The sequence below is a fragment of the Vanacampus margaritifer genome, chromosome 4 (assembly GCF_051991255.1).
Source record: "Vanacampus margaritifer isolate UIUO_Vmar chromosome 4, RoL_Vmar_1.0, whole genome shotgun sequence".
In the NCBI taxonomy this organism is placed as follows: Eukaryota; Metazoa; Chordata; class Actinopteri; order Syngnathiformes; family Syngnathidae; genus Vanacampus; species Vanacampus margaritifer.
In genome coordinates, this window is record NC_135435.1 from 22,014,155 (window position 1) to 22,029,133 (window position 14,979).

Below are 14,979 nucleotides of genomic sequence, written 5' to 3' on the forward strand. Positions count from 1 at the left end.
AATTATTAATAGACACCAAGCATCCCTGGTAGGCTCAGCGGCGGAATGTAAAAGTCAATAGGAAGAGACACTTTTGTGGTGACCTCCAAAGCTGTCTCTGTATTAATTGATTGCAATTCGTCTGTCCCAGAGGGAGAGGTGGATTTACAGCAGGCAGGAGTGAGAGCACTTTCTCTACAAAACAACTGGCAGACCAGCTTTAACTTGAGGCTACATGAGAAGTGAAGTCCTTGCATAGACATGAAGCATTTGACATCCATATTGGGCCCTGTAGAACTATTTTAACAGTGGCACTGCAAATGTGGAAAAATTGAACGATGCTTAAAAGCTACGATGCTAACCTAGAGCACGCGAACAACCTGTGTGGCCACAATGCTATTTTAGGATCTCAGTGGACAGCCACTATTAGTTGAAACCCAATTTTAATAATATGCTGTATATGTTAACAAGAATGATGATAGAAACAAGAAAGTGCTAAGTTTGATGTTACATCCTCTGAATTTGTTTACTACATCAAATGAAAATCGACGTAACGGGTTTGCTAACATCTAGCTAGATAGCAACCTGAGTACTAAAAGCACTAGGGCAGATTGATAATTGTTTTTTGCATTATGCTCATACTCAGGTACTATTTCTAATATGAACAGATCAAATGCTAATACGCTAACTGTTGGTATGCTAACATATAGCAACCTGAGTACAAAAAAAGTGATAAGGCAGCTCACATAGTGCTCTATGTAGCATGTCAGTATTTTAAAAGATAGCAATAGAGCAGCAACTATTTTAAATGAGAACTAATAACGTGCTAACAGCTAGAATATGAAGCAAAATAGCTATCGCTAAAATTCTGACATGCTAACTAACAGTTGGTATGTGCACATCTAGGAACGGAAAAAATATGTGTTCAAAAAGACAATAAAACCATTGACTAATTAAGGCACTATGTCTATTAGAGTTGAGGCCACTATTTCGCAATATGCGGTCACAGTGTGTAAGATTAAAAGGGTTTTAAGGATGAAAAATCCAGATGGGGGTGAACAGACATGAAATATTCATTGTGTTTATTAGTGCAGCTGGGCTGCCCCCTTTTATAATTCGAAATGGTGCATCCTTGTAAGCAAGGGACCTAAAGGGGCAGCTGTCGAGAAGTATATTCGGACAGAGGGGCAAACAGAGAGTTGCGTATTTTTGTGGTCGAGTTCCCAGCAAGGCTGCAGATTGTGCGGTTGTGGTAAGTAGGCCGAGCAGATGTCAGAGTTTTATCTGCTGCATTAAGTCCAGGAGAGTGCTTCCCTGTGAGGACTGGGATAGGGGGCTGGAGGGCGGGTGGATGGGGGGGGGGGGTGGGGGTGAGCTCCGTATAAACAATCAAATGACGTTAGGGAGTGGATCCGGAGCAAAGAGGGTGATGAAAGAAGAATGGAAGGGGAAGAACGTAGCGAGCGATTCGTCATCGCAGTCCTGCGGCGTTGACGTGACTGATCGCGCATCCTCGTTGAACAAGCTGCCCCTCACCTCCCGAATACGAGACGTCTTTCAATCTTAAACAACTCGACTAGTGTCTTACCACCCTTTTTTTTTTTTTTTTTTTTACCTTACATGGATGTTTCAAATCGGCTGACGTAAAAGACATCTGAATCATGTTTCCGGTTGATGTGCTTTTTAGGGCAGAATAGAACGTTGTGCTCGCGCCAGCTATTTGCAGCTTTCCAGTTGTGCTGTCAACATCAATACTAAGAACTTGGGTTCTGTTTATCTGTCAAGAATATCTGAACACCTAAAGCTCCCTAATTGAGTCAGTGTGAAGATAAGATCCCAGCCATCTAATTGGTCTATCATGATTTCCTAAGGGGAAAAAAACTTGCAAGAACAATGTTGGATTATTTATCAACCCTCAGATAAAGACATTGTTCTAAATGTTCAGAATTTGTCTAACTAGATGCATGCTATTAATCTTTTAGTTGAGGCTAACAAGGCACTTTAGTAAAACAATTTCACGACCATTTCTTGTGGTTTTGCATTGACATCGATGTAGTGCGCATGCCAACAGCTGGCGGTGATTCACTAGAGTTAGTATTCGATAAGGTAATTATTGAATACAGTAAGGGCCTGTGAATTTTGAGAATCCAAAAGTGCTTGCGTTGCATGCTGTTGGACTATGAATCAGCAAACCAAGAAATGATTGATTGTCCATTGTTGCAATGCCTCAAATTCAGAAGGATTACACTTTTGGATGCTTGTTCCAAAACTTGATGGTAATATTGGCTAGTATAGAAACTAGTATTGTCGTCAAGGCCAAATAAACTGAGACCAAACACTTTGAACAGTTCAGACAAACGCAATACCGCAAGACGGAGGCAGGTTGAGACCAAGTCAAGATCAAGACTGAGGTGTTGAGACTATGTCAATACCAAGATCAAGGCAGGCCTATAGACTAAGATAATGGCAAGTCTAGACCAAGGCAAGACTTGGTACAGCTGAAACCAACTCTGTACTGAGAATGAAGCAGGTCAAGACAAGACAAAGGCACGTCGAGACCAAATCAAGATGAAGACTTTGACCAAGTAACGACAGGAGACAAAAGGTGAAAAATATCAAAATTGAAAATCCTAGAGCTAAAAATACATTTGTCCACCATTTGTCTTGCTTTCTGAGATGAAGAGAGGTAGTCCATCCGTTCATCTTATTGATACCTGTGGTAGTATTTCTGCTGTTGCAATTATAACACGGTGTATCAAGTTGTGTGTCTGAGGTTTGATTTAAAGGCACAAACTACAGCGTTTAAGATTAGGAGTCACCAACGTAGTGTCCATAGGCACCAAATTGCCCCCAATGACCACATTAGGGCGCCTGTTCTAAAAATAACACATTATGGGACATTGGGATTTTATCGGACCAAAACAGATCGAATCAAAAGTGGCCTTAAGACCACTCTCTAGACTTACAATACGATAAAAGTAGAAACCACTGGGACTTGAATGCCGCTTTGGGTTTTCAAGTGGGTGTTTGGACAGAGCGGCAGACAACACAGACAGCAGGTGGTGAAAGGAAAGGGTCAAAGGGGATGCAAGATTTGGACTCTGCCGCCGCGTTGCTCTCAGATAGACGTGGTGTCTGTCAAACACTTATGTTGGTGTCTTGCACCGCGTAGCCGGGGTTACCTCACAGGGTGACTCACACCATGGCTCGTCACACTTCTGCTGGGTGGTGTGATCGGCAGCATTGGTAGAGAAGTGGAGGGGAATTGAATCATTTGTTCTTTCCATTTTCAAAAATCCAAATCAAAAATTTTATAATAACTCATTTACCTATAATAAATTTTGTTTCATCCAAAATGAACTTGCATAATTATAGCGTTTCAAATCATTTTATTGTCTTAAGATTTTTTTTTAATGTTTAAACATTTTCTTGCTTTGTACCAAAAAATAAATTATCGTCCTTTAATAAATTATCGATTTCACTTATTACCAAAATAATTATGATTAATATTTTCTTCATAATCGAGCAGCCCTAGAATTACTTTTTTTTTTTTTGACTAAAAGGAAAATAAAAGCAACAAATGATACATTGATTCAAAAATATCAAAATATACAGGCATAAATTACATCAAGGGTTATCAACAATTGGGGGGAAAAAAAATCTTGTTAAAATAAATCTTAGACATCTGCTCCATCTCGCTGCCCTTAGATTAAAAAGGGAAATCTCTCACAGTCTCCGCTAGTGTTTCATTAAAGGTCCTCTAGGGTTCAGCTTCTTCATGAGTGTCCCTGCGTTTAACCTAGCCTTGTTTGTCTCATCATCTGGCATCATTTAATCATCTGGTGGAACGAGTGGGCTGTGCGAGCTGCTCTAAAGTTCTTTAACGCATGGAGTGGTGGGGGGGGGGGGGGGGTGACACAAGCAGAGATTTATCTAGCCTCTCTGACTCCTGCCTTTCCACTGCTCTCACTCCATCTCAATCTGGATCATTCCCATCTTTAAAACCTTCTTTACGGCGCACATCGATTCTTCCTTCAGGAATTGGCAGGGCCCGCTCAATTGTTGATGGTGGCACCGTCGCAGTAAAGCATTCTATTTGAGGAGGTTTCTGTCAAGATGGGCTTGTCAACTCCAGTATTCGGTGCAGAGAGGCTTTAGTCCGCCAACCAGTCGATTGGAACAAAGCCTTGGGAGCTACGGATGTTGTTAATCTGAGTTTAATGAGATGTAAGGCTGATTTACTCTCATACGCCCGGACCTTTGCTATAGTTAGAGGGTAATCAGAAAAGCATCAACAAAACTTGCAATGAGTAATGACTCAGATCATACAGTCTGACCTTTGAATGACATTGCAGCATTTATGACGGATAGTTTGGAACCTATACCGTCGTAAACTGCTTGAACTTGAGCAAGAGCTACTAACTTTCTTAGAGGTTCTTAGTAATCTAATACTTTCAAACGCATTGAGGACACGGTGACACAGGTGCGCACGTGTGTTGAAAATATTATTGTCAATTATTATTACTTATTGTGCGCCAGATTCAGATCTTCAATGCGGATTTGCATACCAAGCATTAATGGTAATAGTAATAAATGCTAGAATTGCCGCTCCTAGTGAGTTTGGTAAGTCGGGAACAAAAATTTGCACCAAGCAACAAACTCTGTTGCCCCTTCGAGAACCACTCATAAATGTTTATGTGTACCCCTGCTACACTGGGTAGCTTTCTACATAAACCTAACGGACTATATTAGTCCCTCAGCATATTGCAATGTGTCAAAAATCTAATTTAAGTAAGACTGTTAAATCAGTAAGAATTTTATGACCAATTATTTAGCCTTGAAGTGCTATTAGTCCTTGCATAATCACAAGTGAGTGACTGTAATATTAGTAACCTAAAACTGTGGATCTCACTTTGCTTCATCTATCCTTCCTTCCTTCCTGTCCTCAGTCTCTCCTTTGATCTCTTGAGGTCTCCCTAATTTGTTGGAATTTAGATGATTCTGGGGTTGGTGAAAGACTCTGGTTGGTAACCCGGTGTGTAGTCTGATGATGATGTCTGGTCAGAGCTGGATTTCACTTTCCTTTCTTTGATCCTTCCTCGGGTCTCCTGACAACCTCACGACTAGCTGGATTCTGAAGTATTCGGTTTAGGTGAACAGTATGGGATTTTTAATAGGTTTTAGGTGAATTAACGAGTACACACTCTCACGCACGCACACATGCACATACTCACGCACTTACAAAATAAAACAATTTAAAAAATTAAAAGAGAGAGAGCAATGATGATGACATGTAAAATTACCGAATTAACAATATTGAGCTCTCTTAAAATAAAATTTAAAAAATTTAAAAAAATAGTAACCTAAAATTGTCAGACCTTCTTGTGCGAAATCTTTAACAGTTACACCATGTTAATCCTCACACTTCTTGAACGGTCTCTTTTCAGAAACTTCACGTCTTCAAGAAGACCCTGCAGGCCTTGATATACCCGATTTCTTCCACAACGCCACACAACTTTGAAGTGTGGACGGCCACCGCTCCCACATACTGCCACGAATGCGAGGGGCTCCTGTGGGGCATCGCCCGCCAAGGAATGCGCTGCTCCGAGTGTGGCGTCAAATGCCACGACAAGTGCCAAGACCTGCTCAATGCAGACTGTTTACAAAGTAAGTCTAAAAATGGAATCCATACCAATGGCATGCTCCATTTTAAGAAGTGATTAATTATCATTCAATGGAGAATATAAAGTTTCCAAAAGTACAAAACTAAAATGATGGTTCATTATATTTGTTACTCAGACACTTTCACACATTATCATCTCCAATCAGTATTGTAATCAGGGTTGTCCCTTTTGTAACAGTGTCAGCTAATAGAAAAAGTGCCGCAGGACACGAACGGCATTCCAGACGCACTTAAGTGGATTAGCTACACCTTAACGCAATGCTTTGTAACGGCGTTAAACGTGCATGGCAATGCTTTTCCGAATGAAACTGTGATCCGTCTTTATCGATGTGATAAGGATGAATCAAATCTTAAATCATGAGCCCTTTTGAAGATACAAGATGACATGCTGTGCAAACATTGGGTCGCGTGCTCTATATATGTGGTTCAAAAATGTTCAAAGACAGCTGCTCTAAAAAAAATTAAAAATAAATCTTATTCCCGTCATCTTTTTTAGGGGCAGTGGAGAAGAGCTCCAAGCACGGGGCGGAGGACAAGACCCAAAACATAATCATGGCCATGAAAGAGCGAATGAAGATCCGGGAGAAGAACCGACCCGAGGTGTTTGAAGTGATCCAGGAGATGTTTGACATCTCCAAGGAGGACTTTGCCAGCCATCTCAAGACAGCCAAGCAGGCTGTATTGGACGGCACCTCTAAATGGTCTGCTAAAATCAGCATCACTGGTAAGCCTGGTCCAATGCATTCCTAGGAGTTCTGTTAACTCATTCACTGCCATTGACGTCTATAGACGTCAAAAATTCATTTGAACTATTTCCATTAGTGTCACTTCCCCCCCCCCCCCTCTTTGTTAACAAGAGTATGAAAACCTATAAAAAAAAAAATTATTGTACATTTAGAACAGATATAAAAATTGTAATTACTTGTGAGTTAACGATTGGAAAAAAAAAGATTATTAAAAATTAGGGGTGTCAGACGATTACATTTTTTTATTTTAATTAATTGCATGACTTCAATAGTTAACTTACAATTAATCACAAATTTTATATCTGTTCTAAATGTACAATAAAAAAATTCTAGGTTTTTATACTCTTGTTAACAAATGTGGAAAAAATGTAAAACTAAAAGAAATAGTTCAAATGAATTTTTGACGTCTATAGCCGTCAATGGCAGTGAATGAGTTAAAATATATAGCAACGTTGTTAATGATTCTACGGAGGTCTTAAAGTGATATGGGGGGGAAGTGAAATATGTTTTGCATTAGGACGAAAAACTTATTTGACCTAAAGTTTCTTGTTAGGATGAGAAACGTCTTTAACCGCTGCAAATGGTAGCTTATTTAGAGGACAATAAGACTTTTGACGTTTTAAATGTCTCTCAGATGCAACATAATGGTGACGACTCAAGGTCCTAGGTGAAAATATAACCCGACTAGGTCCACCCTCCTGTATTGTCATTTTCACTTAAAAATGTAAACCGAAATGTAGTTATAGGGTATTCCATGTTAGCATGCAATGGACAATTTTTTCATCCTAACGATAAACTTTCCCGTCTTAAAGAGAAATGTTCTCATCCTGAGATAATTTCTCGTTAGAATGAGAACGTTTTCTTTCCCCCCGTCCCAATAATTTAAAAATTCCTAATTGATCAAAAAAAATTAAAAATAAAAGTAAATACATCAAATTAAATTAATTATTATTGAATTGTTTCAGTCTTTTGGTCAGGCCCTTTCACCTAAATGATTTAAAAAAAAAAAAAAGATTTTCATGACAAGCTCTGAAATTTGTAATTACATGTCACGTTGATTTGGAATAGAATGTACAGTACGGCGTTTTCAATGCAGTTTTGTGTATGAAAAACGCCATCATAAGGACAACTGTAGCTCCAGTGAAAACAAGAGCGACGCGGTGGCCCTGCTTCTGGCAAATGTTAAACAAGCCTCAAATAAAAAGCCTCCCAGAGGCACTGATGTGCGAGATTTTTGCGGAGTTCACTCGCAGGTTAATCCCACAACTGGATATGCTCACACACAAGTTTGCACGGTGAGCTCTGGAAATGAGCCCACCAGTGAGCTATTTCAGATGCCAATCAAAATGTCAAGCGCTCGAGTAGATTTTGACAAGACAGCTCCTGAGTGCACCTTCATTTTTTTTTTTTTGGGGGGGTGATACGCATACATTTTGGGATCGCTCTCTCCCGATTTCATGGGTTATTTCATGCCTAATACAACCTAACATTTTCTGCTGGTTGTAAAAGGAAATTGATGATCCGTCCCTCGTTGTGAACTTTATCGTCTTTGCCAACCTTTCTACTAAAATGGAGTGATGACTGTAGCGTTCGTCGTAGTGCCATTGACAAATATTGCCCATTCACAAAAATATCACCTAATAGGAAACTATAAACCTAACCCAGTGCTTGCCCTTTTTGTTGACTACACTTGGGCCAGCAATAGAAGGAAGGTCAGCGGGGCAGCCTCGTTCTCAGGACTCCAATCCATCGCTATGGTAACTACTGTTTGCCAGGCGCAGTTCAGTTACTGCCCATTTTGCAGTTTTGGCTTTGTCAATGCATGAGCGAAGCAGCAGAGGCCGAGGAAGTGAGGCACAAACAGAGAGGGCCAATATTGGATTGGAAAGGGGGTGAAAATAAAGGTAAGAGAGTGAAAACAGAAAGAGGGCAAGTTTTTTGAAAAAACCCAGGCTTGCCTCTGTTGATATCCCAAGGGCCTATTGAATGTTCCATTTTAGAATGCAGCTATTGAGCGGTTATTTAGTCATCATTCATGAAATAAGCAATCGCTGGCACCGACTTGGCAGCTCTCAGACAGCAACCAGGAGCTACTCCGCCTCTATGCTTCTTCATTTAACATCAATGTCAAGATAGAACCTTGGATCTTCAGTAGGCGATTATGACTTTTCAGTATTATGAGATTATCGGAGTTCTCCTGCATGTACCGTTAAAAGTGTGTAATTAACAACCAACCAGCTCTTTCATTAATTTGTACTTATTATGAGCAATGTCTCCAATTGTCATCAAAACTGTCCTTCAACACACATACAGTGTTGTCTATTAGGTTATGTAATGTACTTAATTAATACATCAACTTTTGATTAATTTGAGGCCAAAAGAAATTCTGGACTTTACAGCCTTTACTGCTATTCAGTGATTTCTGAAGAGGAATACATTTACTTGTCCTCTTTGAGTGTTCCAAAACTTGAAGACAGATTTAATGTAAGAAAAAACACCTTTGCAATAATGATTTTAATCTAACAGAGATCTCTGGACATCGTAACAGACTCCAATTCATCACTTAACAGGTGGAATTCAGAGCGCCGAATGTGTCTCTTCTGCGTGTAAAATGGCTTCTTTTAGTTAAAAAGACCGCCTCTCTTTCATTTGTAGACAAAACATATTCTCTGGGTACTTTTCCATGAGCGATGGCGAAAACAGAGTCAGGGGTGCGTGTTCGAAACAGATTCTGTTCTCAGGGACCAAATGTGTTTTCCCACAGAGAAGGAACTTCTAGACCAAATATGTCCCAGCTTAAGGTCAAATTATACAATAGTTCAACACTACTTGCTTTACACGTCTATAAAACCTTTCAACATGGTTAATATAAAGAATTAAGATGTTAATAATGTATAACAATAGTTAATATATGAAAATAAAGAATTTAAATGTTAATAATATCTAACATTTCCAACCGATGATTGGCGATAAAGATATTTTTGCTGAACAAAGTCTTTATTGATGTCTGCAGATCAGAACTAGGTGGTTAAATTAACCCATTAACTAGAATATCAATGCAGTGCTTTGAGTTTTTAGGAATTGTGTTTTTTGTTTACCTTGTGACACTCTACAAGCTGGGAGGAATATAAATGGATCAGAACGAAGTATATATATCATTAGGAAGTCATTATTAAAGATACATAGATGTCCTTATTTGGACTCATTCACATTCTGCGACAGATATACATTTCCAGTACTAAAGCTGTCCCAAAACAGCTCTTTATGGTGCATTTTTATGAATGAATGGCATTTTTACTACAATGGGGAGCAAGTGACATACAGTACGTAGTTTGTCATCAGACAGCAACTTCCGAGGTTAAATTACCAAGGGACGATCATAAAACCTTCCATCCTGGCTGTGCTTTATTGAATGCTTCAAGTTGGTGTGGCTGCCATCTGTGACTGACAACAAAGGCTTTCCCTGAAAGAAAAAAAAGAGACTTTGAATAAGCACAGTGTGTTCTTTTTTTTTTTTGTTTCTTCTAGAATGCGATTTTCTACCATAAAATACGTCGTTTGTGTGTACTCAAATGCAAATGTTTGTGTGTGACCCTCTCGCGTCCCTCCAATTCAAGTCTGCATTGAGCTGTGGATATACTTGTAGGCTGAATTATTTAACTCGTCTCTTGCATATTTAACGACCCAGTTTCCCCATCACCCCTTTATGGCACGGTGAAATATAACGAACGGTCTTCTTGCATCGTCCTCCGTATATGCGGAAGTATAGGATTCTGAATCACTAGTCCGCTGCCTGGACAAGAGATTAATTATGGATAGATTTAACACTATGTGTAAAATGAAAGGAATATCCATCCTGTCAATGAAGTCAGAGCTGATTTTTTTTCAGCCTCTGGCTACCCAGCATGCATTTGAACAAAAGAACTGAACTGGTAAAAAAATATGGCCGCTTGACGAATGTTCTGGAAACTTGAGGGAAACAGGATTCAACACTAATTTCTCTAAGATTAAGGTTGAGTTTGAATCCATTTGTGATTGGATTCAAGTTGACATCCTGTTGAAAATAGACTTGTCAATTGCTGCCCAAAACATCAAATGTGAAATTACTCCATCCATAACAAAGTAAATTCTTTTGACGTTTTTTAGAGTTGTCACGTGACGTTACAATCGTGTTGGCCAACATGCCCAGATTACACTCTAAAAACAGTTAGGTCAAAAATAACCCAATTATGGATAATAAAAAAAAAAAAAAACTTTATGGGTCAATTTGACCCAACTTTCTGGGTTGTTTTATACAAAACGACCCAATTTTTTGACCCAACTAAAGGATCTGACCAATATTTGTTTTACGCTGAAAGACCAATTTCTTGACTCAATGCTGGGTCAAATCGATCCAAGTAGAGGTCCATTTTTGACCCATAGTTGAGTTATTTTTTTACCTGACTGTTTTTAGTGTATAACTACACTGACTCGGTGTTGGGTTATCTGTAGTGGAATAGGGGCGACTCATTTGCAACAGAATAGTGAGTTTAGTTGGGATCCAAAAAATTAAGAAATGGCTGCTGTAATCCTTGATCCTTGGGGTATTTTTTATTTTTTTTTTTACAAAATAATATTTTCTGGGGGAAAAACCTGCATAATGTCTCCTTGGGAGTAAAAATAAGGAAGACGGAATTGTTGCTCAGAAGTGTAATCTAATCTCCACGGAAACCATTGTAGTAAATACGTACATATGGATGAAATTACATCATATACAAACTAAAACCATCTTCAAAATCATGTCTTGAAATACATTCAGCACAGTTATATCAAATCTTTGCAAGCACAACACACACCTCTGACATATACTGTAGGCTTAGTACTGTACTGATCCTGGAGCACACTAGATGTCTGATTCCTTAACATGATAAGACCACTGAAGTAGGGAATAACAACAGCGTGACAATTCTGATTACAAGCTATTGTACTATTCAAAGTGCCACTAATTGCGGTTGCATGAATATCCATCCGATGTACAGTTTTCTATCACTCCCAAAATGTGTGACTTTTCTAAGCATCTTTCACTTCTTCCTTCTCCAGTCATGAGTGCTCAAGGGCTCCAAGCCAAGGATAAAACGGGCTCCAGCGACCCGTACGTCACCGTCCAGGTGGGAAAGACCAAGCGTCGGACGAAGACCATCTTTGGCAACCTCAACCCAGTGTGGGACGAAAGGTTCTACTTGTGAGTAGCCTACTCTTGCAGAATTCGTTCTCTCCCTGTCCAGATGGTCCCCCCCCCACCCTCTCCCGAGGCTCGTTTTAGGGCGGGGTCTTAATCCATTATTTAGCATTTAAACCTGTGTTATTAATAGTTTAAGGGGAGTACAATTTAATAGAAAACGAAACACAGCGGCTGCTAAAACCAGTCCTGCTGCAGTTTTACAGTGCCATCCATCAGGGTATGCGCCAGAGTTCTTATCCCTATGGTTTCCCCAACCAAATAAATTGTATGTGACATATTATGTCCTCCCTAAAGTCCTTCCCATCTGCCTCTTTTTCTTCTGCTCTAGTCCAAGGGAATTCTTGCTACCTAGCTCTATTTTTTTTCTCAGTAATAACACCACAAAAAAAGGTGACGAACACATGGTGTGCAAAATGAGCTGATGACATGCTTGAATGCCTAAATTCTTGTCGATGGCTTTTGTGGCGCATTCGTGTATGGTTCAGACTAGAGATAAATGGTATGAAAATATCACATCACGATTATCAACATGAACATTATCTTGGTATTTTCAAGATATTGACTTTTTTTTTTTTCAGGAGAGCTCAGTATTGTTCATTCGATTTGATCATTGCTCTTCTTTTTTTTAAAAACAAAACAAAACAAACAAATCAATTAAAAAAAATTAATAAATGTTTTTTTATTTTTTATTTTTTTATTTTTATTTTTTTATTTTTATTTTTTTAATTTTTTTTTTTTTTTTAAATATATACAGTATATATATATACATATACACACAAGATATTGACATAATGCATACATCTAATGCATTTTATTTGTAACACCGGGAAAATAAAATCCAGTGGCACTAGGGCAAAATGGAGCAAAACTGTTGATAACTGTAATTAAAATAATGAACTCAATCATCTAGCAGACAATCACACACAAGCAAATAGCAGTTAAAGGTTTGATACTTATTTCTGAGGTGACAAGCTGTACAAAGTCAACAGTCTATTTTACTGTTTACACCTGTGGCTATGACAGCCTAATGAGCATTTATCTTTGTGCAGTTAGCTGCTGATGGTATTGCTAATGTTGGAGGATAAAATGGATAAACTGCGTAATTCATATTCCACAAATGCAGGATTAATCACAATGGCACGTTTAAGGGTGCGTAGAACATATTATTGTATGGTTGTTGTTGTTGTTTTTAAGTCTGCGAGATAGTGAATGAGGGTCATTCTTTTTAACCCATTGTGCTCTTTTTCGATATCAAAAACTAAATTAGATTTATACAAAATAGCATTTGAAAACTGTCAAACGTTCCACAGCTGGTTTTGATCAAGCAGTAACACGCTCAGTTAATGACCTTACATTTTGAAAGAAAAGAAACAAGAAAAGCAAATTTAATACAAAGTTTTAATTAAACCAGAGTATGCATTTTAATCCGCAGGATCTCATGTTTAATGTGCATGTAAATATGCGGCACGGCTATATGACTCACAGAGTTTGTACAAGGGCCGGTTGTCCTCAGTTGCTCTATGGAAAGCTCCGGTTCCCAAAAGCCCCACAGCAACTGATATGTTGATAAATTTGCAGCCTCTGAGATGTGCGCATTATGCATCGCAGCCGTCCACTGTATTTACCTACGCCGCATCCCATTTGGATGCTGGGAGAATGCTCTAGAATCACGCAAACCTCAGCGAGCATCAGATTATAAACTCGCTATTTTTATCCCCTGCGTGTTACCACTCTGGGAAAAACTCAATCTCGAGCATCTTTGCCCCCCCCGTCAATATTTTTTTGTCCAGCAAAAGTGCCATTCCGTCTAGTGTTTTTGTCATTTACGGTAATACGAGTTAATAAATTGAGGTGAGTTGCGGCAGAACGCGATCAGGTGGCATTAATCAAGGCACAACAATCAACATAAAAACAAGCTGGTCTTGCCACCGACAGCAGATTTATAGCGACAAATCTTCTCATGCGTTTAATACCCATCGCTCGACAACAATACCGCTTGGCGAACCATTGTCTTCACCGTGATGAGTGCATCTGATGGCAGCTTTGAAGCCAGTAATGTGAAAGTCTGACAGTGTTTATGAATCACTGCACAACCTCATCTGTCGTCACCTTCGCCCAACGTTTTTACTTGCCGGGATGCGGCGCTCGCATGAAGGGCTTGGATTAAATCATTCCTTTGGAGGTTTCTGCACATCCTTATAGCTAATCTTCTCAGATTAAGGTCTGCTACAGCTGGGGCATTTTCCAAAATTTCCTTGAGTTTTAGAATCACTGGCGGAAGGTTAAATTTGCTTATAATTCCGGTTATAGTAAAAGAGCAGACTATATTTGAAGAAAAAAATTGCATGCCAACTCTTAACTCAATACAATAAAATTTGAAATCTCAGGGTTAGAAATATAAAGAAATGTAACTTATTCACTCCCAGCCATTTTCACTGAAGCAACCCCCTTCGCTCCCGGCTGTTTTACTGGATTTTGACTGATTTTGCAAGGCCCACAGAATATTGTGTTCTATTGCTATAAAAACATGGAACCTACCAAAAGAGATATTAGTCTCTTCTTTCATCATGAAAAAAAATATTTCTATCTGTTTCAGTTTTGCAGCCATTAGCATTAGAATATAAGCTAAGTTTCATCATTAATCATAAATCTGTTTAAAACTGTGGGGGGAAAAAAGCTTTATGCAACATGGCCCTGGTTGTTCTCCTATACTCTTCTGCCACCTTCTTGCCTTTTTTGTAATAACTACATTGATTCAACCGTTCTCTTCAGTTCAGAGGCTGCATCAAAGCCTTGCGTATGCTCTTGCATAAAAAAAGCATTAAAAACCCGAAAATAATGAGAAATTATCCAATTTCGCTGATCTAGTCAAAAAAATAGTATTCATTTACAAAAATTGTGTACATTTATCTATGCCAGTAACATATATTGACAGTCAGAATTTGCACCAGAAAGAACAATTAACCTGTGTATCCACCCTTTGTCATTCATACAACAGAATAATAGTACAGGGATGTGATTTGACCAAAGTGAAATTATCTGAAAATTTAGCCGGGGGTCTGGGGGCTGCTGGCACCCAGCTAGGTCCAGGGCAGTGCCCTGGTGGGGGGACAAGGGGGGCGGAGCTCATGAGCCCCCCAGAGCTCATGGGTTTTCCGTGTTTTTAAGTACTTTCAATGCACTCACATGACAAAGAAATACACAAAACAACAGCATAAATTTTCAATGTATATTGAACTATCCCATATAAAATGGCAGTTTTAGTCAACTCAAAATCAGTCACATTCAAAAACATTGGACTGCCTTTGCTTTTAAAAACTATCACTGAGAAAATCATCATATCTAACTAA

The 14,979-nt window shown here is 39.0% G+C and overlaps 1 protein-coding gene and 1 long non-coding RNA gene across 5 annotated transcripts in view; one reads left to right on the forward strand and one right to left on the reverse strand.

Annotated features, from left to right (window-relative positions):
- The window catches only part of unc13c (unc-13 homolog C (C. elegans)), a 139,039-nt gene that overhangs the window by 38,887 nt on the left and 85,173 nt on the right, over positions 1-14,979 (forward strand). For all 4 annotated transcript variants that reach the window (XM_077563377.1, XM_077563378.1, XM_077563379.1 and 1 more), the window contains exons 7-9: positions 5,427-5,646; positions 6,159-6,386; positions 11,488-11,629. In XM_077563377.1, coding sequence (XP_077419503.1) covers positions 5,427-5,646; positions 6,159-6,386; positions 11,488-11,629 — 590 coding nt within the window. The remainder of the gene's footprint in view (positions 1-5,426; positions 5,647-6,158; positions 6,387-11,487; positions 11,630-14,979) is intronic.
- Positions 1-14,979, reverse strand: part of LOC144050260 (uncharacterized) — a 47,040-nt gene that overhangs the window by 5,436 nt on the left and 26,625 nt on the right. The window contains exon 2 of the long non-coding RNA XR_013293821.1: positions 9,776-9,871. This is a non-coding gene — a long non-coding RNA (uncharacterized LOC144050260). The remainder of the gene's footprint in view (positions 1-9,775; positions 9,872-14,979) is intronic.